This window comes from Haliaeetus leucocephalus, unplaced genomic scaffold, assembly GCF_000737465.1.
Source record: "Haliaeetus leucocephalus isolate CR32 unplaced genomic scaffold, Haliaeetus_leucocephalus-4.0 Scaffold1, whole genome shotgun sequence".
Lineage (NCBI taxonomy): Eukaryota > Metazoa > Chordata > Aves > Accipitriformes > Accipitridae > Haliaeetus > Haliaeetus leucocephalus.
Window position 1 is genome coordinate 16,707,193 of NW_010972437.1, and position 27,322 is coordinate 16,734,514.

Genomic DNA, 27,322 nt, shown 5'->3' on the forward strand with positions numbered 1-27,322 from the left:
TCAAATTACTTTACTCCAGTCTTTAGGCACCAAGAAAGCTTTAAGAGGAAGGTTATGCAGTGCTGTTTGCTCCAGATTAAGATTTCCGAGAGGTCAGGATGATTGTGTTTGCTTCATTCGAACCAGTGCATTTATCACTCAAGAACTGCAGTTGAAGGAAACTAGACATTTGCTATTTCTTACCCGCATCCCCATAGAGGGTTTTTTGGTCAATAGTTAGCCCTCTTCCAGCCCCCATTCCCTGCGTTTAAGCGCACATCAAAGTGAAAGCGGCGTTGCTGTGTCCCCCGTGGGACTGCCGAGAGCCCACTGGGTCCCCGGCCGCTGCAGAGCCCTCGGCACCCGCCGGCGCGTTCTTCCCTCGGGGGGGTCCCGGCTCGTTGGTAGGGAGATAGGGAAGAGCCTCAACCCAGTTTATTTTTGTTCGCAAAGCCAGCATCTGAGCAACGCGTACGTGGCATTTTCAGGTGAAACCGCAGAAACTGATACTACAGCTTGTTTTGCTTCTCTGCTTTCGTGCCATACAGAGGGCTGTGCCCAGCCGTCTTCCAGGCACTGGAGGGGGATGATAGTAAAAGGCAGCAGAGCTGTCAGCTACCCTGACAGCAAACACTTGCCGAACTAGAAGCTGAAATTTGCCTCCTCAGATTCAGCAGGGCTGAAGGTTGTGCATAATGTTTGATTGCTGTCCTGAATAAGTCTGCGGCATCTTCTTGTACATTTTATTGTACCCGAGGATGGATAGCAGAAAAAGAGCTTATCCGTTTCCCCTTTTTTCTCCTTTTGCTGTTAACGTCACCATCGAGCAGTGTTTGGTGGTGCCCGCCTGGGTGCTGTGCTTGCTCCCCGTTGTGCTGCTTTGTGCGCTCCCCTGCAAGCAGCACCTCCCTCATGGGAGAGGCAAAGCGAGATGGGCTGATTCTCCTGTCTGTGTGCGGCTTCAAGTTTAGACAGAGATGGTTTGTTATCTCTTAATTCTCTTGATTTTAAAACACTCATGCAGGATGACCAGGCAGGTACGCCGCGTGAACTCACACAGGCAGAATTCACACCAGTCCTGGTGGCACTTTCTGGATGCCCAGAGATGAATAATAAGAAATAAAAGATTAATAAGAAGAAGAAGTAAGGCAGGCTGACCACTGACCCAGTGTTCTGGCTTATCTGATAAACCATGAAAATGTGTCATTTTAATTCAGTATTATTAGAGTAGGATGATTGTTAATTTAAATTTTATTTTATTTTATTTTGGTTTATTTTATTTTATTTGCAAGTTCTATTTGAAAATGAGAAAGGGAGCTGAGAAAAGGTAAATAACTAGAGTGCATTGCTGTATGAAAGGCCAGCAGTTTCTGGAAGAAATATTTCTGTTTACAGTTGAAGACAAAGGGCAGCTGTAATCCTTTTTATAACAACTTAACTGAATCTGACATGGTGCTGTTTACCTTGCACTTCAGGTATTAGGTATCAGCAGTGAGTTACCACAGGTGGAAACCAGCAAGTGCTACTACACGCTTCATGCCAAAGAGATGGCTGTCTGAGGGGCCTGGCATACCTCCCCAAAATCTAGTCAGTAAAACAATATTCAAAGTATAAAATTGAAACAAAAGTAGTATGCGGGAGAGCGCCTTAGCTGTTGCCCACATTTTTGTCATACCCGTTAAAGATGTTATCGTGTGTGTGTGTGAAGCCAGGTTTTGCACAATTTGAGGATTTAAACTTGAAACTTTTGTTAAATTTACCCACTTTTTCAGTGACCTTGAGGGTAACTACTCTTGAACCACGGTAGAAAGGAAAAGGGCTATAGGGACATCCATGATGATCAGACAGAAAGTACAAAAGGGGATCAAGTTTTTAACAACTATATAGTAATTAATAATCTATAAAATAATGTTCATTTCTTTTAAGGGATGGGAAAGACATGGTGGATATTGTTACAAAATCGACAGTACCCCTCGAAGTTTTGAACATGCTTCCAGTGGTTATTTCTGCCCATCTGCACTTGTATCAGTAACAAACAGGTAGTTAACCCTATTAGAGAGCGTGAAGATACCTCTAACAAGAGCTATTCTAACTTTAGAAAGTATTGCATGACAAAAGATATTACCTTTATGAAATAATATTTGCGTGGGAGGCAAACATAATTACTAACACCAGCTAAAATCAAAGGTGTGCTTTGCTTTATTTTTTAATTGAAAATAAATTTAGTAAAAAGCAATTGTTAGGCTAATAAACACAGCAGTGTGCACACATTTGAGCATGCAGGAATCTAAACAAAATGCTTTCTAGGTATGTAACATCTTTAAGAAACTTATTAGTGTGCTTGGAAACTATTCTGAAAATGAAAATTTATTTAATTTTTATAATAAAAATACATCAAATGTAAATCCAAATCAATTAACATTTTATAAATGTTTCTATTTATGTATGCATTTTACGTGAGTTCTTGGCAAATAGGGGGAGAGACTAAATGTTTGAAAGCATTTGAGGTCTGTCTTCCCTTGCTTTGTTCCTGTTTACCTGTATTCCAGCTTCAGCTTCAGCAAAGGCTTTCTCCTCTGCAGATGTCCAGATGCTTGGGTTTTCTCTGCTGTCTTTGTGATTTACCCTGTATGTTGGATTCCTATTAAAGTTTGTAGACATACTGATAGATATATTACATGCATACTTTAACCTCCACGTATTTATTGTAAAAAAAACTGTAAGGAGGAAATCTCCCCTCCCTTTAGGACAGGGGAGGTACTGTAACTGCCAGCAATCAGATGAATGATAGCTAGAAATTTTAGGAAAACACAGGCTACCCCACAGAAGGATTTGCATCAATGGGAATTTGGCTTGCCAGGTGGTTTCAGGGTTGTGCACAATGCATACAGTGCTGTACTGCAGTACAACAGTAATCCTTATGGGTAGGATAAAGGACAAATTCTTGCAGCTGAGCATTTGCAGCTTAAACGTCACAGGGAGCTGAGGGCACTCTGCACATCACTGGAAGCACGTCTTCCGTTTTTTTCTGCTTATTTCTTTTTATTTGATTTTTACTGGGTGTAGCCATCACTGTTTATGATGTTAGTTCCCAGTTCCAATATTGGGAGGGGCAGAAGAAGCTAGTTGTTAGTTTAGCTTTTTTTTAAATTACTGCTGAGGTTTGTTGTTCTGGTGTGAAAAATGCAAAAACTTTTCAGTGTATTGATACTAAAAGATTCATTAAAAAGTAGGTTGTAGAGGAAGGAGAGTTGATATAAAAAGAGAACATGCAGAGGAAATGAAAATTAAATAAAAGTTTTCAGTCACTCTCAGTATTACAGATACATTCAGTTTTTTACATTAATGTCATCCTTGTGGTATTAGACATTCTTTTCACAATGTGTGAAACCAAGAAGTCATATAAGTCTTTACCAAACTGGGAATTTATTTTGCTGTATGTATTTTCATAGGAAGCTGATTAAATGTGCTCATAAACTGAAGCATTTTTGTATAATGCTATACCAATTATATTTTAATAAATTACATTTAAGTGACCAATGGGTTACTATATGCAACAATTATTACTTGCAAAAAGGTGTAAATCTCTCGCATAACTTTAATGAAATTAAAGAAGGAAAAAATGATTCCTTCTGTAGTCAGATCAGCTAGTGCTTTGAGTCTTTCAACTCTGGTTTCTTAGTGCTGGTTTGTGTGTCTGGTTCCCATAGGATACTTCTGTGCAGAGCCTTTTCTTTCTTCTGTAGCTTTTTTGGACCCCGCTATCTTTTCTCCTTAATACAAGGAGTTTCTTATTTTTATTTGTGCATTATTCATATATTCTGTCTTTACATTTTGTAGTTCAAGCATTGAGCTTGTAAGATCTTAATCTACTGCTGCTTCTGTGTGCCCAAATGCTGAAAAAAAAGTAGGGAAGATATAGTATGGTTTATGCTAGAGACTTATGCCTGAAGTTCCCCACAGCATTCTATAAAGAAAATTAAGTATCTCTTACATATTTTTTTCTTCTCGCATAACTTAAATCATTTCATGAGCTATTCACTGAAATACCTATTAACCTATTTTATTCAATAAAGTTTTTGTCTTTATTATTTTATTAAGGTTTGAACAAGCTTTTATCAACAGCATGATCCGTAGCATGGTAAAATCTGAGAGAATGTATTTTTGGATAGGATTGCAAGACCTTAACAACACAGGAGAATACTTTTGGCTAAGTACAGCAGGAAATAATCACTCTGTGAGATACACAAACTGGAACAAGTACCAGCCACGTGAGTAACATGCTGATAGAAAAAGAAACGGCTTGGAGGGGGGCAGTGCACTCTCTTCCCCCTGCCACCAGTGGCTTAGCAGTGACTGAAGAGTCCTGGTCCTTTCCTCCCTGCCTGGCCAAGAGAGCAGAGAGTTAAGCTTACATTTTTTATCAATTCTGTAACTTCCTACCATGGATTGAGTTAGATGAGCTGGCAGTTGTGGAGAAGCCAGAGCTTCCCTCCCCACTTTGCACTCGGGTGCTGTTATCGTGGGCTCCCCGGTTGTGGCAGGATGCTGGACGTCACTCTTCCCACCCTCTGGTGCGGTGGGGTGGAAATTAACAGCTGTGCTCTCCTTGCAGACACAGCTAATCCCTGAAATTTTTCTTTTTCTGTGCGATGTTTTTCATACATTTCTTTATGGCCTTTTCAAGGACCCCATCAGGGCTTGCTGAGAGTCCGAGCAAAAGATCCCAGAGAAGTCATGAATTTTATCTGGTAACGGTCACAGTTTGTAATTTGCATTTTTTATGAAAAAAGGAGGGCAGAGATTGCCTTAGATACTTGGTTTGCTTGTTTGAGTTTGTTTGTTTTATAGTAGTCCAAAGGAAAACATTCCAAAAAAACAAATAACAAAAAAATGAAATAGTTGTTCAACCTTTGAAATGTAAACCTCTTGGCAATACCTGAGAATAGAGACATAATAATAAAGACACTCCATTTCACTAAGTGCTTCTCAGTTTGGGGCTCTTTACGTTTATTGCTTCACTACTGCAGTTAGCGAAAGTACTATTTTAAGTTGTATTTCATCTGCTGCGTTTTGTGAGAGGAACCCTTCGTCATGGTTCATTTTTACAAGCTCAAGTCAGCCAAGACAGGCTTACAAACCGGTCACTGACCAGAGAATTTGCTACTTCTGTAAGTCCATCGAGGTTTTATCCAGAACCTGATGCCAATAAAACAGTCACTTCACCAAAAATTCACAAAATTCAAATGCTTTATGCTGATACTCAACACTTATTCCCCTGTCTAGGTCATTCTGGAGGATGTGTGGCTATGCGAGGTCAGCACCCTGTTGGTTATTGGGAGGTGAAAAGTTGTAAGAACTTCAAAGCAATGTCATTGTGCAAGCAAAAAATCAATTCTTATGAAGAACCTGAACTTACTTTTCAAAAACATTTGAGTTCCTGCTATTTTGGATGGGAGTCAGAAGCTAATCTGCTCAACTGCTACAAGGTATGTGACAAACTTGCTTTGAATTAATTGTTACCATCCTTCACTGCACTTTAAAGTGAGTGAGAGTCTTAAGAATCAGAACTGCACTTGGAATATACGTGGCTTTACTATAGGAAAAACTGCAAATAATATTTGATTTTTATGGGTTTCTGAAACAACTGCTCTCCAAAATCAACTACATTTATGACAGTGTTTATTTTATTGCAGATATTTCACAATGAAAAAGTTCTGATGAGAAGAACATGGGAGGAAGCAGAAGCGTTATGCCAAGATTTTGGAGCACATCTTGCTAGTTTTAGCCATATCTATGAAGAGACATTTTTAAACAATTTATTATACACAATTTTTGATAGGTAAATGTATTTTTTTAACACTAACAAGATTTATCTTAATCATACTAATACGTAAAAATAATCTACACTTTAGGTTCTTCTATCCTCTTTACTAGTGGCTGAAGAAGTCTCTAGCAAACTTAGAAATGGGTGAAGTGTATTAGCAACACTGTAATACGATTCTTTTTGAAGGTGATCTTTGTAGTAGGTGTTGAGCAACTGTTAATGTCAAAGTGATATTCTTGTGTGTTAATATTCCCTGTTGAAATGGAGGTTTGGAAATTTTAATCCTGTTTTAAATGTTTTCATCTTTAAAAGTATAATTTAACGCTTTAGTAGGAAAACCAGAGTTTACTTCAAGGATACTAAAAATTTAAGAAATGTATTACAGAATGATATATTGAATTCCAGAAGAAATGAATATGGGTATTTGCACTATTTAAAAAATAATTTCTGAAGTAGCTAAGGAAAAAGTGCATGAGAAATGTTATTTTCTTTGTTTCCATCACAGGACAGAAGACAGACAGTTCTGGATTGGATTTAATAAAAGAAACCTGCTTTCTGGAGGGACATGGCAGTGGTCTGACAGAACACCTGTAACTATCTGTATACTATATATTTAGTAACCTTTCAAGTCATATCTAAGCATAAGTTCACAAAAATAAGCCTTGTGAGCAAACATTGGCCAGGAAAACGGTTTGGTTTTCCTGTCCGCATATTTCACTTAAAGTAATTGTTACAATAGGATTAATGGTACACTACTATTAAAATAGCAGCCTGTGCAAAAGGGCTCTGCAACTGCAAAAGGAGTTTGGTAGGATTATAAAGTTTTGCAGATGTGTGCTTTCCTGCAAAGCATGTTGTGTTTAGTCCAGGACCAGGCATATGCAGAGTGAACACATTGTGTGTGTGTGTATATATACATATTTATGGGCGTACACATGCACACGCGTTGGAAAGCCTGAGAGCTGTGCTTAGGTGCTTTATTTATTATATGACTGTTAGGTTCATGCCTGCATTCAGAGCTAAGTCCTTCCTTTTTTTAATACCACTTTTATTGAAGGCATTGGTGCCACATGCCACACTAATGGTTAGTACCTGGGATTTAAACATCGAACGACTGAAGAAGGGTCAGTTTTTAAACTGTAATTGGTTTTCAGCCTTAAAGAACAGTGCCAGCTCTGCCATCATTACTTAAGTAATTTCAGAATGTGAGTGCAAAGTTCAATCATGCAATGTGATGAACCAAAGCAAAGGCTGTTAGAAGTGGGCAACTACTGCTAATCATGTCAAAAAATTGGTAGGTTTCATAGCTATTCAATTATTTTTATGAAGAAGAAGTCTGATATAAGATGGGAAAGTTGAACAAGACATTGATAGAACGTGATTATGGACCCTTTATTTTGGATTTTACCACCATAATTTAGGTGGTCCTCTAGTTGTTGCTTAAGATGTTACCATACACACATCTCCAAATCCTTCCTTTTTCTCCATAGTGAGATTTTGAAATGCTTCATCTGAGATTGTTGGTGAAAGGTAATGAATGTGTTGTTTTCAGGTTGTATCTTCATTTTTGGAAAGCAAGTATGTTGAAGATGACTCAAGAAACTGTGGTGTGTTCAAAGTAAATAGAACGGTCTTTCCAGCACACTGCAATGAAAAGCGTGAATGGATATGCAAAATACCAAAAGGTGAAATGTTAATTAACATACATCGTCTATCATACCCATTACTTGCAATTCAGGAGAGACAAGGAAAAAAAATACCTAAAAGCTTGCTTTTTAGCCACATCTCGAGTTCTCCTCATTGGTCTTCTGCATGAAATTGTGGCAAAGCTATATGTGGCCATTAGGGTTTGTTTGCCAGTTAACAGGTCTAATATGTGCCATCAGTTTCAAAATGGATAGCAGTGATTAGCAGTTAGTTAGCAGGAGTTAATCAAAGTTCTTATTTGTAAAGGTTAGTAAAAATGTTAAGTGTGGCAATTATTTTATTTTATTCCATGTTTAACACTTTTTTTTTTGTCCCTGAATGAGAGTAGCAGTATTCTTCATGATTTTGATTAAATCCTTATCATATGGAGAAAGCAATTTCAGTGAAATACCTCTTTTCATTCTTAATCAGCAATGTTTTAATTTATTTATGTATTTTTACAGGTGTTAAACCAAAGAATCCAGATTGGTACATAGCTGGTATGAAAACATTTTCTTTTTTGGCATCTTGAAACATTACAACTTGGAAATACAATTTAAGCTATTGGTAAAAATAAAATAACTAAAATATTCCGAGTTAAAAGTTTACATTAAGAAACTCTGTAGGAACTGGTTGCTACAGATCAAAATCTGCTACTCTTTTGTTTAGGAACACTGAAACATCAGATACTACTTCAGTTGGGTAAAGGAATGACACCAGTAATAAGCACAGGAGTTTGATAACCCCTCCATCACGTTAAAACTGCCTTTTTGCAAAGGCAGGGCAAAGGCTTAATATTACTGCAGTATCACAGGATAGACTATTTTAAAAAAATTACTCATAGTGCATTTTGTTTTCATAAATTGGTATGTTAAATATGGTTCTGCTGTTAGTTGTGGCATATTTGTACTCTGACACATGGCTGAAGGCGGGCCACGGGGGTCACAAAGAATGAGACTTGAAATGAGTTTTTACCCCTGCACACCACTGACTTTTTTGCTTGTTTTCTAGAACTGCCGTGGATGTATTATCAAGGAGCAGAATACCTTTTCCATGTCAGTCCTACGGACTGGGAAACCTATGAGTTTGTCTGTGGCTGGCTTCGCAGTGGAATGGCAACAATAAATTCCTCTGGTGAACAAGCCTTTATTCAAAATAAAATTAAGAAGGTAACAAAAACTACCCTCAGGCAGTAACTGGCTATTTTCTGCTACATTTTTTGGAATATCTGGCTGTCTGTTGCTCCAGGTAGAATCCGAAAGACATTTTAATTCAGAAATAATTCTCTTGCTGTCTTCATTTATCACATCCTTCCCTGAAGCCCTATCTAGCTAAAGAAGTCAGTAACATTTCAGAATCTGCAGAATCATCTCTGCTAATGAGCAGGCCGGTCATTCTGCCTCAAAGGACCCAAGAGGATCAAAAACCAGCTTCCTATCCCAAAGTAATGAAAGTAATTAGGGATAAAGAGAAAGGATTGTTTCACACGTGGTGTACATCCTTCTCTGTTCCTTCTTCTCCCCCCCCCAGCTCCATGACCAAGGGGACCCACTCTGGTTCCTGAGGTGTTCACACAGTGGTTCTGCATCCACCAGGATGTCTCCTGGACCTGCACAGTTCCCTGGTTATGCTCCATTCCCATTCAGTAACTTGCAGCTGGTCATCAGGTAGCAATACTGAGGGACATTTCAGTGGGTATGTTAGCGTGATGTGGGCAGTAAGTCCATATGGTTGCAATGGTCTTCATAGTTTAAATCTTCAACATGATGATTTGAAAGATTATTCTTGGGGAGAGCTCGCCAAGAATGAAGAATTACCAATTTCTCTGCACCTTAATTATAGAACTCTAAACAATGGATGTGGGTACTTATGACCATGGAAAAGAGATTACCTTTTCCTCTGTGTACACCAGCTTGGGCAACATTCCCATGTATCCACACATCTGTATGATGTTTTCCTGAAGTAAAACCCTTTGCGACTATGGATATTTCTCTGGGAAAAAAGATATCTGCCTCTAAATTCCCTCCTCTGGACAAAAGCAGAATTTCTGTAGAACCACTCTGATGTAACAAACAGCTTTGAAGCTGAGAAATAGCTGCAGAAGCAGATGAATTCCCAAGAAACTAAGTCTGTTTTCTTTTAGGTGTTCTCAGTAAAAGCAAAATAAGGAAAATAAAAAAAAAGAGAGAATAAAAATAACACATCTGCCTTACTGAGGGCAAAATTCTACAACTGTAATGTAAAGGGATATCATAGTGTGATCTTTAAAAGACAGAAAAGCTCTTGACCCACACTTGGCTTTGCTTGCACTGTGTACAGCCTTCTCTGCTTTTAACTTACAATAGAAAGCATAAGTAGAATTGTGTTGTATGGGGGTTTTAAGTTTCCAGAGAATTATGTGTCATTTTTATCTGCTATTTAAGTAATTTTGTATTAAAACATGATGAACTGGATTTAAATCAACAGTTCACGGCAAAAATAACTTATAATGAAAGAGCAACATAACTGGCTAGGCTGTCTTCTTCTACATCTACCAGAGATTGTGATGTGATGTCATTACTGCCTGACCTAACACTAAATGTTTATGACTTAAAAAATGATATAGCTTTAAAAAAAGATGTATTTTTCTAACTTAAGATCACTTAAAATGGCTAATCAGAATGCTTCTTTAAAGTCGTGTTTACTTTCAACAGATCTTTTAAAAGCGGATTTATCATTAACATTAGTGGGTATTATGGCAATTTGTGAGCATTCTGCAATGAAAAAGCCAAGTTTGCTTCCTTGGCATTGGAAATCAGATTAACTTCCTTGAAGTTTTGTCTCAGAATGTAACACACAGCTATTGTAAAGCCTGCTGCCTTTGGCTAAGCTTTCCCAGTATAGCCAGGTGTGTCCCAAAGTGATTGTAGCCAGTTTCCTGTGGAAGCAGGAGTAATGATGGCAATCACTAAAATAATACTCAGCAGTCCAGATAGACTTTGTATGTGTCATTAGAAAACTTCATCAAAATTTCTTAACGTGGAATTTGAAATCACATTTCTCACTGTTTCTTTAAAAACTCTAATGTGTAGGCTGAGTGCTGTGCTCAGAAAACTAAACTCAGGGGCCAGGCAATACCAAATCAGACAGCATTCCTGAGTCTCTTCAGAAATGTCTACTTTCTTCATTTGATATTGCTATGTAAGCTGTAAGCTGGTGAAATCCTAACTATAACTCCAAGGACAGTGTGGCTGCCACAACACAGGCTGCACTTCAGTTCTTTCTGGAAAAAAATAAATGCTTCTCAGAGACAGGATGGCTTTTCCAGTGTCCTGCACATTCAGAGCTCTTTTTTTGTTGTTGGCTCTTTCCTAAAGACCCCAAAACTGTGACCATTGAGTGGCTAACCCTGAAAGTGAAGCCTGTTCACAGTTTAAGGCAGGATCAAGTCAGCACAGCAATAATAAGCAGCTGTTTGAATTACATTATTTCTGTGACTTTTCCATAATACTTTGCCTTTTAGGAGTGGAGGTCTAGACCCTTTCATGAGAACAACAGTCAGTCTGGAAAGCAGCTGTAGGAGTCTCTTGTATGAGCTATACAAAGTCAGTAAATGTTCATAGAAAACATTTTGAAAACATTAAAGACCAGCAGTATATTAATGCTAAAAGGAAATATTTGCTATTGTCTATTTTTAGGAGTTGGTGAAAAACAAATTCTGGCCTAAGACTACAGTCCTTTTCAAGCCAGATAGGCTGTAAATTCCTAAAATTGTAAAGTCCTAGTTTACAGAAGATACATCAGCAATCCAGTGGAAAGTGGGAGCTAAATCATGCTCTGCTTATGTGAATAACCTTACTGAAGTGACATAAATTAACAAGGGCAGGATTTAGCAGCTGTTCTCCCATTGGAACACAATGGAGATGCTATTTGTCTGAATACAGTCTGACTTTAGGAGTTTGTTAATGCTTGGATAAGAGGCCAGCAACAGCTAAACATATGGCAAAACATTTTTTTTATAGCTATCGAATAGTGATGTTCACTGGTGGATTGGACTGCACGCAGAAAACCTCAGTGATGAATTTCGGTAAGAATACCTACACTTCAGCTGCTGTGAGTTGTACTTGGCATGCCCTGTTTACAGGCTGCCATTCAGTCTGACGGGCTAAAACGGTTTGATGACTGAGTGGGATATTCAAGAGACAACTTCAGTTCTCATGTAAATATCATTCAGAATATATTACCCTTAATTTATCTCCATGTTACCGTATTTCTTCGGAAAGGGTTATAGAAGATACAAGCCAAAGATATGAATATCAACCTTGTTGTTGTTGGTTGGTTTTTTAACGCTTAGTTAATAAAGGGGCACTTTCTACCTTGTATCTCCTTACAAATGCTTTTAATGGAGGGTGTATTTTTAGGTAAGAATAGGAAAAAGAGTAACTACACTCTTAACATTTCTGTGCAGCTGGAGAGATGAATCACCAGTAACATACCAGAACTGGAATGAAGGGAGGGAAAGAAATCCGCAGAAACCAGGGAAAAGATGTGGCTTCATTTCATCACAAACAGGTTTATTTTATATTTCCTTTTGCTGCAGGAGTTGTGACTTGATTCTGTTGTTGGCTCAAGGCGTTATGTTTTTTTCAATTGCTCTCAAGAAATGCGTCCATATTCAAGTCCTGTTACATGGTTATAATTTACATAACTGCTTTTAAGGTTAAGAAAAGAATAGTGCAATATCATTAATACTCTCAGAGACTAGGTTGTAGGATTTAAAAGTATATTAATAGTTCCAGTTCTCTAATGTCAAAATACAGAGATTCCAGTGATACTGATACTTTAGTTTTACTTAAGAATCTGTTACGGCATAGCAAAAATGTTAACGCCTTGCTGGGTTTCACAGTCAGTTTTCTTAGAACCAAATGAGATGGATGGAGCAACAATTTTTCCTACATTTATAAACTGTTTTTCTATCAGCACACAACTTTAAATACTCAGGTTTCTAGCTTATTTTCGATCCCGTAGCCAATCTGCTGAGGGATTTGGGGGTACCATGGTTTTGGTGCTAGCCTTTACATCATCACATAGCTCTGTATTTCACTACACTAATTAAAAAAATATACAGTGCTGCTGGTTCTAGTGATTTCTGTCATCTCACAGTCTCTGTTTTCTGAAGATCTGCAAGTCATGATAAAGTAAACATGTCAGGTTCCATGGAAAGAAAAAATATCCAGCTTTGTATTTGTAAGAAGAGCTGAAAAAAAATTAATCCAGCTGCACTCTTGTAATCTCAGCCTCAAAAGCCAAAACTGAAAAAATGTAAAACCTTCTTTTTTTCCACACACAGTCTTGGGGTTTTGATTCGTGACTTTCGAATGCTTGAGTTTGGCGTTCCTATAGTTATTATCAGATAAAAGGAAGAGATGCCCACCCTCCCCCCTCAGCTGGCCAGCAGATGGGAACTGGTCAACAACTTGAGTGCACTGAAAAATGTGTTTTCCTCCTAAGCAGGTCAGCGTTTTATGTCAGTACCTGGATCTTGCCAAAGATTTTCAATGTAAGGAAGTCAAACTATTTTATCTGGAAGACATCATTTCTATATCTTTCCCTTTTTTTGCATAGATAATATTTTTTTAAATACATGATGATATAGGCATATGTTGTGTGACTCAGTGTAGAGGAATTGTTTTAACTTACTTTTATTCCCAGTTTGATTTTATTATGAGCCCCATGGACCATCAAATCCACTGTAATGCGATATGTACAAATGTATTTGATGTAGAATCTCATCTTACTCAACCACTAAAGGATACTCTTCTTAACAATATCTAAGCTAGCTAAGAAAAAAACCCTTTCCAATTCTCAAGCTGATACTGAACTGTGATTTTTCTTCTTGCGCAGGACTCTGGGGTGATGAAAACTGCACTGTCTCTCTTCCCTGTATTTGTAAACGTAAATTTGCATGGAAAATAGAGAAAGAGATTCCAAAAGACCAGAACCAACAAGGAGTATGTCCCAAAGGCTGGTTGCACTTTGGATTCAAAGTAAAACATTTTTTTTCTGCTGTTTGATTATACAAAATGCTTTCCATATTTATGACAGAAATTGGACTTCTTAAGGATTATTCAGTATTTGACGATTTTCTTCCTTTTTGAAAGCAGGGCCCTTAGGTTTCTAAGTACTGACACAGTGATACAGAGGTTTAAGGCTATTAAGTAGCTTTGCACACAGAAGTTTTCTTAATAAGCTGTCAAAAATTTTAGTTTAGTTGAAGGAAGTGAATACTGATATATGCAAAAGCTATCTAAGTGTATTTGTGCATTTGCTGTAAAAAGCCTGCTCCAGCCTCTCTTTTCCACTTATGACAATTCCAAGAGGTTTTTATGGTCTCAAAACAGATCTCTGTCCCCTTGTTGTACTAAATGGATCCCCAAATGCAGCCATCCTCCGAAAGGTGGTGTTTCAAATAGGGTTCATCAAAGATAATTATAAACCAAAGTCCATTTGCAATTGGAGGCCGAAAGGCAATTATTTCTTCAGGCTTCTCTTAAATACATAGTGCAACATGCATTGAGGTGGCCAGATTTATCCCAGTGCTGAACTCATCGTGACTACAAGGATAAATTTAACGCAGATTGTGTTTGCCTTTAAACAACTGATTTGAATCCAGGCCTGATTGCAGCTGAAAACTGATACCAAGCATGTTGGAGAGGTCCGCTGCAGGACAGAAATGAATGAAATATTTAATATTCAGTAGCACTGTGTGAAATGTTTTAGTGATCACTCTTTGTGATTGATAAATAGTTTTTAAACTAGAGAAAAAACAAAACAAGCCTTTTTTTTTTTTAAAACAGTGCTTTTTGATACAAATTCCAAAGGATCCAGGGCATCTGAGAAACTGGTACTCTGCACAAGAGTTCTGCAGTAGCTATGATGGGTCACTCGCTTCCCTTGAAGATGAACTGGAACAAGGTAGAGTACTGAAAATATTGTTAAACAAATAAAATTTCATCTTCAATAGGATGCTGTAGTGAAGTTTGATCTTGGCTACAGATTTAGGAAAAAAGATCGTTCAGATCCTACTCATGGTTCTACTGCTTTAAACAAATCAGTGTTTCCCTTTCCCTGTTTCCCAAAATGTAAAGATTCAAATATTCACTGAGCTATATGATGGGTACGTTTTGATGAGTAATTATAATTTGTGCTTAATATCATGCATTAGAAATAAAAGAAAATAATGGAATACCCATTTAAAAATTTGCTGTGTAAAATTTCTACCATGAACACATTACATTGTTATAAAAGCAATCTCATTTTTATCCTTTAATAGTACTTAAAATCTGATCTATAGTATAGCACATAAGCATAGTGCTAGGCTGGAACTGTCAGAGAAATAAATGCCAGCACATTTAGAAATATTTATAATCCCTATTAATAAAAATCTGTGGTTGAATATCATACATTTGTAAAACCATTTATTTGGAGGTGGGAGGAATTTCATTGGCTATCTTTAGTTGAGAAATCTTATTTTCAACTAAAACTGAGAAAAGCTTTTTCAATGGGACAGTACCCTAAACTAATACTTAAGTTGTTCAAGCTGCTGTGAATATTTCTGGAAGACTTACTATTTAATGGACTAGATCCTAAACCAACTGAAGTTAATCAATTTAACTGAATTTATAGTTGGATGACACTGAAACGCCGCTCATGTTCTTACTTTCTACTAACTATGTAACGTCATTGATTAGTAATTAAATTTTTCAGTGCTTTATTGTGTCTGAAGAGACTTCATCAATCCCTAAATGGTTACTAGTTAATTATATTTTATTCCTGTTTCATTTTCCAGCTTTCATAACAATGAATCTATTTGGACAGAAAACTAGTGTTTGGATAGGTTTCCAGAGTGATGATTATGAAAAATGGGTGAATGAAAATCCTCCGATGTATTCCAACTGGTCTCCAGTTGAAGTAGTGCATGTGAGTATTTCCAGGGGCTTTAAGGACAGTGGGAAGTTGTTTTATCCATAAAAATCCTGACTGCCACAAAGACAAGGCCTAACTTGCTACAGCAACTTAGTCTTCTTTTAATTTTTGCAACTTCAAACAACTGTGGGCACAGATTTATGGGCATAACTAGAGGTAGCAAAAAAGGCGCTACTGAGACAATTATTTCTGTAATTTGTGGCTATAGTCACATTCTCTTGCAATTGCTTTTAAGCATCAAAGTTTGAATTACATGTTTAGCATCATATGCTGGGTCTGAGCAAAGATTAGGAATAAGATTATGAATTTTGTATTTTAATATAGTGTTTTACACCACGTTAGTCCGTGTTGGGCTTAGCATTTTAGTTTGTTCAGTGAAAGCTTGTGACTTTTTTATTAGGAGGTTATTGTTTCAAATTGTATTTATGGGAGTGTTCATTGGTCTATCTAAATATTTATAACAGTGACTATCAAATATTTATTCTTCTAAATTTAATGTGATAATTATGCATTGTTTTTACATACTGTCTTTTTTAAATTAATATAAGGTTCTGTGTTTCTTGCAGAGACAGCATTATAACAGTGCAAACATTCAAGAACAACTTCCACTATGTACATTGGTATCAAATAACCCTAGTTTTTATTTTACGGGAAAATGGTACTTAGAAAACTGTCAGAAAAATTACGGGTTTGTCTGCCAGAAGACTCAGGGTAAGGTTTTGTTTTGCTTTGCTTCTGTTCTCTTTTCTTACTAGCAGCTTGTTATAGGTGTCTATAGAACCAGGAACATAAAAGATTTCTAAGATAGTTTGATATACAGACAGACTAGCTCTACACTATTTAATAAATCAGTAGCTGTGATGTAGAAGTAATTTCCAAAAAAATGTTATATTCTTCCTAACTTTGAGCTTTCCGTTGCATACCTTAGAACCAGGAATATAGTTCAAATTTCACTTTTTCTGTCATGGCAGCAGAGTAACGGCGTGAAATTACAGAAGGCAAAACTGGGGGTAATTTTGATGAAAATATGATATTTGGGGGGGGGGACGACTTCCACTGTTAGATCAGAACAGACTCTAGAAAATGTATTTCTGTGAACAGTGCGGACCAACTAGCCCATCAAATTGAGTTTGGCTTTTCTTTTCATGGTTCTTTAATTCTGTTACCATAAAGTTAATTTGCCAGAAGCACAAAGCGTTTGTGGGGAACACGCATTGTTCGGTTTCCTCGAGCGACATTCCAGCGTTGCCTCTTGGACTGGGAGCCACTGGCGTCCCCGGGGCACTCGGGCAGGTTTGGAGCCCTGTCCCTGGGGCTGCTGCAGCTCTGCCAGCGGGAAGCTGCCAGAGCATGCTCCCAAAATAGACCAGCAGCAAATTATTAACCCTAAATCAAAGGGAGGGCTGTAATCTGAGCCTATAAGGAGTGTCCCTGGGTGCTGTACTTACTGCGGGGGTGGTTTTATATGGCTCAACTTTATATAACACCTCTTAGTTAAGCCCTGGGTCTAAAGAGACAATCCCCTCCTGCTGGCTGCCTAGGAGGCGAGTGAGCAGAGAAGTAGAATAAACAAATACAAGTTTTGGGCAGCGCTCACATGTGGCTCTAGCAAACCATAGCCGTATTTGACACCATTTATTATGAACTACAGTTGTGGGGAGTGCTGGAATAATACTGCACGTAGTGTAGGAAAAAGAAATAAATGCATTTTTCTGCTGGTTTGTTTCATTTACCTCCCAAACATTGGTATTTTAACCCCTTACTGCTGCTTCAGACGGATGGAAAAGGCGTTAAAAGGCAGGAAGGAAAACCGTTGCCTTAGGGCAGCCAGGCTGCAGGGCACTGGGGGGATTGGGGCTTCAGTGGGTGCTCGGGACCCTTCCCATATCTCCCGGCTGGGTGAACGTGAGAGTGGCCCATGGGCCCTGGCCAAGCATGGTGGGGATGGGGGGGACTCGCTGTGCCCCGGGCTCAGGGCCACCCGCCTGCCCCATGTGCAGCAGAGCGCTCCTGGGGGTGAAGGGACAAGTCCTGCCTCCCCAGAGTGACACCCATGGCACTCTCCCAAACCATCAGGCAGTTCAGCTTGCTAACTCAGCAGAAAACTTTCCTCTCCCCGCCCCCTTCCCCCTCCCCCCAATTGATGTAATTTTGTGCAGTTTTTCTAGGCTGCATCAGCTCAGTGCAGGGTCAGGACCTGTGCACGGGGATATGCAGCTGGAAGAGCAGAGAAGCAAAGAAGGGAGGGGTGAGACAGCCTCTTGCTGGTGGTCGTGAACTGTTAAACTTGCTCAAATGTCCAAACAAATGTGTCAATTCCTGGAAAGATGAGCTGGTGCTTTGCTTCTGCCATACTGTCCACATCCCGTCTCTCCTTTTTTGAATTATTTTCTGTAGAAGACTAAAATGAAATAAACCAGCAGGAGATCTGAACTGGGCTCTGATCTCTTAGTGGTGCATGAGTTAGGATGGTGTCAGCATTTTACTGCATTTCCTGCCTTTTCTTTTTTTAAGCAGTGACACACACTGAAAGCTGGAACAAAATAGAGTGCTTCAGTTAGCTCAAGAGCAGAGCCTTTTCTTGCTTAGAAATTTCTAATTTTAAATGCTTTGTGAATGACAAATAATAAATTAATTTACTATTTTAAGACGCTTGTTAACACTCCTCCTCTCTTAGTCATAAAGGGAACCAAGTCTAAACACACTCTACTTCGTAGCAAAGCAACCGCTTCGTTCGGTAATCACAGAGAAGTTTTAGAGACAGAAGTAATTAATCCAAACTGACAAACAGGATTAAAACTGAGGCATTGCTTTATTCTAGTAATCTTGTTTAAAGTATACTGTGGGCATTCGTACACATTAGCAAAGGCATTTGCCTCCTGTAGAAAAGCGAACACAGCAGCATCACAGAGTGGGCTGGGGTAGAGATGGTCTCTGTCTCCTGATTGTTTTTCACATGGGAGACTTTCCTTTTATTTCTTAAATCTAAAAAGTCTGCTTCTTGCTTCTTCTTTCATTTTTTTGGACATTGCTGTGTTAGTTTACCAAGCACAGAGGATTTGTCTTTAAGTGCCAGTGCTGTGATCTTCCCTACATTGGCTCACGGATAGTAAAGATGAGCTCAGGAAGCTCCCAAGCACTTACTAGTACCATGAGCCACAGTTTGTCATCCTCTTGGTTATACCAGTACTGTTATTTGTGAGGCTAGGCTTTGTGCTGTAAACTGATCTTGGAAATTATTATAAATAACGGGTCAAAAAAGAGGTCATCTAAATTACATGCAAAGTATCTGGGATAAATGCACTCTGCAACCCACTGCTATTGGACATTTGGGATATGCCCAGATCCCTGGTGATTTCTTACTGACCTTCAAAGATCCAGTCAGTGGAACTAACTCCATCCAGGTTTTCTTTTTTTTGTGTGTGTGTTACACATTAAACTCATTCACCATGATGAGTTTTGTGCTCTGATGGAATTTCAAATACTGTTCTAGTAGTCATCGTCTTTTTCTTTTTAAAGTTCACAGTGCCTTCCTGAAACCAAGGAGTTTGCGATTTTTATATTTGTTTTTAAGGATAGTTCTGATTTTTTAGGAGCTGTTCTGCTATGTTTAAGCTGTTTAAAAAAATAAATAAATCCTTTCTTTTTGTTTATAACAGACACATCCAGACATGTCATCAATGCTTCTGAAATGTACCCTGTGCCAGATACTTTAGAATATGGGAACAGAACGTATAAACTAATACGCGGGAATTTTACATGGTCTTCAGCTTTAAAAACCTGCATGGCAAACGGTGCGGAGTTGGTCAGCATTACAGACCAGTATCACCAAGCCTTCCTCACAGTCATTGTGAATCGGCTGGGCTACGACCACTGGATCGGGCTGTTCACTTCGGACGTACGTAGTGGACTCCTTGGTTATGAATATGATGCTGCAAAGGAGTTTTTCCAGTAACAAGCTAAGGAGCTGCGTCATTCATTTGAAGTCACAGGACGTTTGCATCTGGAAATGAAACCCTGGAAAGCTTGAGCCTTAACCATTATTTGGCAACGTAATGTATAAATCTAATGAGAGCCAGTTTGGTGCAATGACTACTGAAAACTAAAAGCCATAGAAAACATTTAAGAACACACAAAAAAATCTCTTGTAGGGTCAACATTGAAATTATGTTGTTTCATTTGTAGTTGCTCAATGGCCCAGATAACCACTTGCTGAAAACAGCAGGTTAGGTGTAGTTTGTGGTCTCCCAGAAGTAAGTTGGGAGGATCGTTGGATCTGTGTTTTGTAGATCCCTCTGGATCTACCAGCCTTTCAAGATGTAAAAGACATTCTGTAATATCTGGTGAGGATGCCACCGGAAGAAGATGAACTTGTATGGTGCTAAAGCATATCAGAAAGATAATCTGAAATTTGTTTTGGCAGAACGGACTTAACTTTGAATGGTCGGATGGGACTAGGTCTTTGTTTACCTTCTGGGAAGACGACGAGTCCCAGGCCTTTGGCAGCTGTGTTTACATTGATACTTCGGGGCACTGGAAGAGTGCTAACTGCGAACGACTTCTGCGAGGAGCAGTTTGCCATGTGCCACCTAGTAAGTCAGAATGAAGTTTCATGTTAAATCTCTGCAGCTGCAAATGTGTGTATTGACAGCGGAAGTATGTGAAAGGAAATTAATTGGTTTCAGGTTAAGCAATGATGATAGTATTATTCAAAACTGAAGTATATTTCTGGCATTTCCTTGCTGTAGCTCCTATTTGTGAAACCATTTTTTCCCCATAAAATATTGGCCATCAGGTCTGGTCTGTAGGAGAATGGAAAGAGGACTTTCATAATAGAAAAGAAACAGGAAAATTACTTGCTCTGTCTCTTCAGTGAAGACTGTATTATCTGTGAAAAATGATGATTGCTAATAACCTAGCTCGAAGGGAAATAAATTCAGTTTGCTGCAATGAACTATGGGTTGGGAGAAGGGAAGCATTTAGAGCAAAGTGAAAAATTAGAGCCACATCTTCACTGATTGCACATGAAAGATTTTGCTACTTTTTTGTAATGGTGAGAATGTTTTCCTGTATCCTAAAATATGTTGTGTTTCCTGCAACGCTCTGCCAATTAGCTGGGCTTCATTTGAATCCAGGACTCGGGTCTGGGACTCCATTCAGTCCAGGACTGCAGAGTCTTTGGTAGCATCCAGTTCTCAAAATAGTTCCTGTTCGGTGGTATTGATCAGCCAGGGTTTGCCTACAGCTTATTACAGCTTTTGGATCTATTGAGAAGAAAGCTATTTTGGAATCCTTCAAGACAAAAGTTATTCTTTAGCATGGTTTTTGTAATGAAGCTGACTAATTTTCTCATTTGTTTGTCAAGTTATGTAATCATATATAGCCTAAGGTTTACTTAATTTTTTAAAAATGTGTTTTGTAGCAAAGTGGGAGGCATGTTGTGAGACCATAGGTAATGTAGCTGCCTACAGCACTGCCAGAAAGCGATGCTGAGTATCACAAAGCGAGCTTGTAGAGGTGCCTTGAGTCAGAGGGACTCTTTGCTGCGGCACATTGCACGCTGGAGAGGCTGGCTGCTGCTTACCGATGGGAAACTCTCCTCTGTGCCACGGTATATGGCATAAGTTATCTTTGAGGCTTAGTGGAGAGAAGCTGTGCAATCCTTGGAAATCCCCAGCCCTCTGGGAGGTGCTGGGCAGCCCGGAGTGCTCTGATACACCTGTAGTTTGCTCATAACTCCTGCACGTCAGTACCAGTTAGATTGTCCTGATATTGCTGTTGCAATCCAGCAAGGGTTTTGATCGGAAATAAAACCAGCATTACTCTTTTAATACAAATGTATACAACCACTAGATTTTCACTTTGAAAAATAGAGGCATAACGCAATAACATGCTTATTAGCATTACTCCAAAACAGAGTGTGGAATGTTATATTAATGTGTATGTTGTTGTGCCAATAAAGCTGTGCTGTTATTTCTATCACAGAAAAGAAACTCACTGCCTATAAAGGCTTATGTTCAGAAAAAACTGTTCCCTGGATCAAATTCAAAAACAGTTGCTACAGCTTTTCCACAGTTCTGCAGGTCACAAGTTTTGATACTGCAAATGAAGTCTGCAAAAACCAAGGTAAGTGATTATTTTGTAGCTACAAAATGTCATTGTGGTATCTTAAAAAAACCCCATATTTTCTGAAATGCCTGAAATCATGGCATGTGTTCATGTGTTTTCTCTAGTTCAAGATAACAATAGTGGAGCTCGTAAGCCAACTATGAAATTGAAGGCAACATACATCCAAAAAATGTACTGATTTCTAGAATAACACATAAAATGAATTTTTTTCCCTTTCAGACTTGTGAGAACAGTCTTATATCAGCCTGAGCATTATAACCAGACTGTTGAAGCTTTTCAATTAAGGCTCGTAATACTGACTTTTGGAAACGCAATGTTATATTTTAATGGCATGAATTGTTTGAAAATTTGTTCTGTGTTTAATTTGTAGGATCAAATCTTCTAACTATTCAAGATGAAGACGAAAATGCCTTCATTTTGGAAGAATTACACAGTTTTGGTTATTCTGTGCAAATGGTTTGGTTGAATATCCTGCTTGTTACAGACAGTAAGTTTCGGGTGGAAGAATCTGGTTTGGGTTTTGGTTATTTTAATGCTAGCATAACCATCTTCCAAAACACTGTTATCTTTTGAGATTTTTTTCACTTCATATTACCTGTTTATGGTGTAGTAAAACCAGTCAATCTTTCTGTAATTGTGACTTAGTATTCTGAATACTCAGTATGTATGCATGCATGTGAATGCCTTTATTTTCTTCTTAAAGAAGCACTATAGGCTGTCTTCTGTGTCAGCTACATAGGATGTTTTTAAATCCTTCAAGAAAAAAAAAGTAATATAGTGGCCAAACAGACAAAACCTTGGCATTCTATAATACAGTGGTTTTTTATGTGAGGGTAGGTCCACCTGAAACAGAGATATTTATCAAAATACTCTGATATTTCATAATGATTTATAATTTCTGTCCTTAGATGAGACAGTCTCCTGGTTTGATGGTTCTTCCTTAAATTATTCTAACTGGGGCATCAGGGAGCCTGAATTTGATCATCTCAGAGGGAATTTCTGTATCAGCCTGAGGACCACAGATGGAGTCTGGCAATTATCTCCTTGCAGAGAGAAAAAGGGATTTGTATGTAAAATGGATGCAGGTATGTGCTTCCATAAAAGAAGGCAGCTGTGTCCTTCTAACCATTGGTTTACATGTTGCTTGCTCACCTGCTTTTAGTTTTCATTTAAATAATCCTGTCCCTTGGTATTAGAAAAAATACCTGTGAAAAAACCAACCAGCCAGGGTAACCTCCTTTTGAGGAGCCCAGGCAGCTGTTGCATTATTGCCAACGTTGGTAGACTTTCCGTTGTATGGGTGAGCCATGTGTGGGTCACCCATCAGGCTGGCCTCCACAAACCCCGTAGGATGGGCAGGCGCAGCCTGGGAGAGCTGCACAGACACCACGTCAGTAGGAACATGGGTCTGTAAGAGAGCTGAAGTATTTCCAGAGCCCATCCAAAATGCCCAGGTCGCTGTTCGACCCAGGAGCTAGATTAATCTACCACTGCACTGTCCTGCTCATGCATTTGTACTTGAAGAAGTAGATAAATACTGCTGCTCATTCTTGCACAAATGTCAATTAATATATTCAACCAAATTTGAGGGATTTTAGATAACAGGTTAGGTCATGTTTAGCTTGGTCATTTGGAATCCCATTGACATGAGTCAAAGAAAAAACAACCTGCTCTTGTATGGTTTTGGGTAGATTGTCTTCTCAGTATCAATTTTACAGTAAGTATATATAGGAACTTTTGTTAGCTCTGGGGGTAATTTTATGACAGTTCTGCATTCTATTTCAGATATCGATGCAACAGAACCCTCTGAAAAAGGTAGGTTCCTTCTGTACTTTCTTAGTTTTTTTTATAAGGAGTAATAACACATTGTGAGCCAATATTTTGTGAGGTAACATTTTTCACTGTCAGACCTGTAATTTAAAATGCATGACATATAAGGAGTAATAATATGTTTTCCATAAAACACCTATATGTTTATATTTAGAATTATCTATAATTATAGCTATATTTGCCTAGTAATAATTTCTGTCCTTCACTTTCAGCATCATACCGTGGGCTTGTAGCTCTGGCTGTTTTTGTGACGTTGGTGATGCTGGCTGCCATTTCACTTTTTCTGTGGTGCCTGTACAAACAGAATAGCCGACTCTTCCGCAGGATACTGTGGGTCAGAAACGCCTATTTGCCACAGATTAATGCTGACACTCCTGCTTTGGAAGAAAGCATCCTCATTTCTGATTTTGAGAGAAGTGACAACAATTAATTGATCGGAAATAGCAAGCGGTCATGTCTTCCATGTGAAACTCCACAACCTACAGCGGTTTTCTCCTTCTCAGGAGTCCCCTGGGGTACCCATACCCAGAGAAACCCTCACAGCTATCGGTATGAATGCAGTAGGGGCTCCCTACCTTGGAGAGTTTTTGCTTTGGGGCAGGATGATGTAAGGATGCAAGGCAGAACCATGGAGAAATTGGCTCCTTCGGGACAAGCCGGGAACTGAAAATACTCCCACGCCATAAACCTCCAACTGCTCACGTGGAGTAGTCGTGTCCGAGACCCTAGAGCAGCGTGCCTTTTCAAGCAACTTTTTCCTTCAGGAACTTTAGGGCTTTTGTGTTTTGTTTTTATGTTGCAGAATCTGCTCATGAGCCAGCATTAACATTTGGCCTTGAATTTAGGAACTTGAACTCTGAAATGTAATCCAAGCATTATGGGGGTAGATTTTTTTTCTTAATAGCCATTCCTTCTGCAAAATGAACAGTTATTTTTCAGACAGCGGATTCTTGCCAGGTGGATTTCCAAGCTTGCAGAGAGATGAAGTCACTTTTGACTTGGGAGTGCCAGAGTTTTGCTAGTTTGGCCTGTGATGCCTAGTTCATGTTATAACATAAATTAGTCTAGAGATAAAATGGCATATGGACTTTGTCGTCCTGAAGTTAATATATTCATTTGAGATGCTTCCAGCATCCTCTTAAGGATTAACTATGTGATCTCTCACCTAGGTTATTTCAGAAATTGAATCCTATCAACCTCTTTTAAAGATATTTTTGAGCAGTATCTGTTTGAAGAAAAAAACTGTTACAAATCTTGCTGAAGTTATGGTAATAAATTGCTTTACTGTTCTCCTACAGTATTTCTGCAAGCAGTATTCATGTACGCTCTTCTGAGACCGTGCTCTCAAAAGCTAAGGACAATACGTGGGGGAGCCACATTGCTGTTCCCAATGGGTGCTATAGTCCTATAACCGCATGTAGCAGACACTCCGAAGGACACTTTTCAATTTCAGTCTTCAACTAAGGTGCTAATGAAGGGGATGGATTTTGCTGACCAGCTGTTCTGCAGGCTGATGGTTGTGAAGGACCCAGCTCAGGTCTCTGCACTACCTCAGTTGCAGTGGCCCAGGACAGCAACGCTTACTGCCTGTGGGACTCCCACCACCCTAACCAGTCCTCCAGCCACGTCTGTGAAAATACCCGTAAGGTTTGGGGGGATTTTATTTTTTATTTTTTATTACATTGTGGAAAAACAAATGGTTAGTCATGATGAGTTACTTCAGAATGGATCTACTGTGCCTTCAGTCATCTCTAAAAGCTGCTGCGAAGGGCTGCGTTTATTGTTGGGTTTGTTGGTTTGTTTGTTTTAAGATGACTCATTCTAACAATTTTTGCAAGAGCCCTAAGATGGAGGTATGTTACTCAGAATTAAGCAAGCAGCCAAGACCAACTGAAATGTTTTTATGTGGTATTTGTGCACATGCACAGGAATGTATGACTGCCTTTTAGTTAGATTTCACATGCCCAATTCTAGAAACAAAAATTGCCTGTTCACATCACAATTATGTATATGGCTATTTTAAAAAAATTATTTAGTACATAGAATATTTCTGTGCTGGTTTACAGAACCATTCAAAAATGTTGTCAAAGAGGCTGCAGATGTCTTTGATCCCAATATAATTTTCAGCTTACTGTTTTCGATAACTTCTATGGGTGTAGCTATCACAAGTTCTTGATGTGAGATTTTTCCATCATATAGAATATAAATAGCTTTTCTGTGTATATTTTGTCTAATGGTTTGACCCCATACATTAATCTTAGTAATGTTTTAAAAGTTTGGTTTTAGTCCTCTAGATTTATCTATGGGACTGTTTTTATGTGAAGTCCATTATTAGAGTTTGTGGACTATAACTTCTGAGTACAATTGCCAGATAATCTGCTGTTTGTATGTATGAACTGTGATAGCTTCTTTACCACCAAAAAAAAAAGATGAAAAAAGGTTGTGACCATTTCTCCCTTCCCTGTGAGAATTTCACCTATTTAAACTACAGTTGGAGGAACTTAAACCAACAAATCCCCTTTATCACATTCACTGACAAGTGTGTAATTGCTGCCTTCTTACAGCAAGCAGAATGGCTTGTAGGATGTTTTTTGTTTGCAAGAGTAAGCTGCATCATCTTTGAGGACATGTATTTATCAGGCTGCGGTGCTGTTGCCTAGTTATGCAGACCCTTGTCAGATTTTGATGTGGTTGATGATGGTGTTTAATTTTTTCCCAAAACTTGACATAGGCTTTTTATCAATCTTCCTTGAGGTATGTTGTAATCATTTAAATATATTTGAAGGGCAGTGGTATAATAAATAACCCTAACCTCAAAATAGTGATCGTTAATTAACATCAACTCTGATGTAGATGATCTTGCACTAAGGGAAAAATAGTTCAAGCAGTGTTTTCTTCCTACTTTGAAATGGTTTTGAGGGAATAGACCCTTAAATATTTATTTTTAAATCTTTCATCATTTAAATTCTATAATTGCAGGTATTATTCACTCAAGAATGTAATCATTGATTGCTTTTTGGTCCTCGTTCTGGATTTTGTTACCGTAGCTTTTGTTTGGTTTCCCTTAATCAGAATTCTCCTATACTGTTCCTGATCAGAGTATGTGGTGACTGTTTTTACTGCTGACCTTGATGATATTGGCAGTGAGGTTCACTGTATTATTTCAACTGGGAAATTAAAGCGTGAATGATAATTTTCTGTGCTGTAATCTTTCTTGAATCTTTCCCCAGCTTTAATTAGCTGCCACGCTTTAGTGTCTCATAACAGCAGTTCCCAGGCTTCACACTGGGTCATGCTGGCAGGAGAGGGGCGGCTTGCACCAGCCTCCTCTCTGGCTACATGGCTGGACCCAGACCTGAGCACTGCAGATGATCTCCACACGTGGGGGCTGCCGTGTTTCCGAGGGCATGGACGAGGATGCCTTGGGACCTGCATGCAGGAGGTGCTGGGAGGAGGAAGGAGCCACAGCACCATCAGTAAGAATGATGGATGGGAGTATGGTGCTGATGCACAGATAATCTCCCAGCCCATTGCCTGTTCCCTGCAGCCCTGGGAGCTGGGGCCACAAGGGATGAGTGATGGGCTGGAGGGATTTTCCTGCTGAGCTGTGGAGGCTGTGTTGCGTGGGAGCCCATTCGTTTCTGCCACAAACAAGGTGGAGGTACGTGGACTGCAGCGCAGTAGTTTCCACGGGTAGCACCAAAGTGCTTCCCGTGTCCAAGAACTGCGTTCACCAGAGCCTGAGCAGGCAAATGAATGTTGTGTTTTCCTCTGCTGTGCCAACTTCTTTGTGTTTACTGAAAGGAAAGTGTTAGATGTTTTCATACCACTCCCTTGCTTGGGGGATGGAAGGGTATCCCCACCAGAGATAGGTACATTCGGGCCAACATAAGACAAACCTTGTCT

At 38.9% G+C, this 27,322-nt stretch overlaps 1 protein-coding gene across 3 annotated transcripts in view; it reads left to right on the forward strand.

Moving 5' to 3' along the window:
* The window catches only part of PLA2R1 (phospholipase A2 receptor 1, 180kDa), a 42,482-nt gene extending 15,588 nt beyond the window's left edge, over positions 1-26,894 (forward strand). For 2 of the 3 annotated variants that reach the window (XM_010567814.1, XM_010567825.1), the window contains 21 exons: positions 1,906-2,018; positions 4,081-4,250; positions 5,266-5,468; positions 5,676-5,821; positions 6,312-6,396; positions 7,359-7,491; positions 7,957-7,992; positions 8,504-8,661; positions 11,494-11,558; positions 11,940-12,043; positions 13,376-13,518; positions 14,329-14,446; positions 15,321-15,451; positions 16,024-16,168; positions 19,117-19,355; positions 19,881-20,049; positions 21,443-21,583; positions 21,957-22,073; positions 22,495-22,671; positions 23,372-23,401; positions 23,629-26,894. In XM_010567814.1, coding sequence (XP_010566116.1) covers positions 1,906-2,018; positions 4,081-4,250; positions 5,266-5,468; positions 5,676-5,821; positions 6,312-6,396; positions 7,359-7,491; positions 7,957-7,992; positions 8,504-8,661; positions 11,494-11,558; positions 11,940-12,043; positions 13,376-13,518; positions 14,329-14,446; positions 15,321-15,451; positions 16,024-16,168; positions 19,117-19,355; positions 19,881-20,049; positions 21,443-21,583; positions 21,957-22,073; positions 22,495-22,671; positions 23,372-23,401; positions 23,629-23,846 — 2,841 coding nt within the window. In that variant the 3' untranslated portion in view covers positions 23,847-26,894. The remainder of the gene's footprint in view (positions 1-1,905; positions 2,019-4,080; positions 4,251-5,265; positions 5,469-5,675; positions 5,822-6,311; positions 6,397-7,358; positions 7,492-7,956; positions 7,993-8,503; positions 8,662-11,493; positions 11,559-11,939; positions 12,044-13,375; positions 13,519-14,328; positions 14,447-15,320; positions 15,452-16,023; positions 16,169-19,116; positions 19,356-19,880; positions 20,050-21,442; positions 21,584-21,956; positions 22,074-22,494; positions 22,672-23,371; positions 23,402-23,628) is intronic. The other variant, XM_010567805.1, reaches the window with a different exon arrangement.
* Positions 26,895-27,322: the final 428 nt, after the last annotated feature.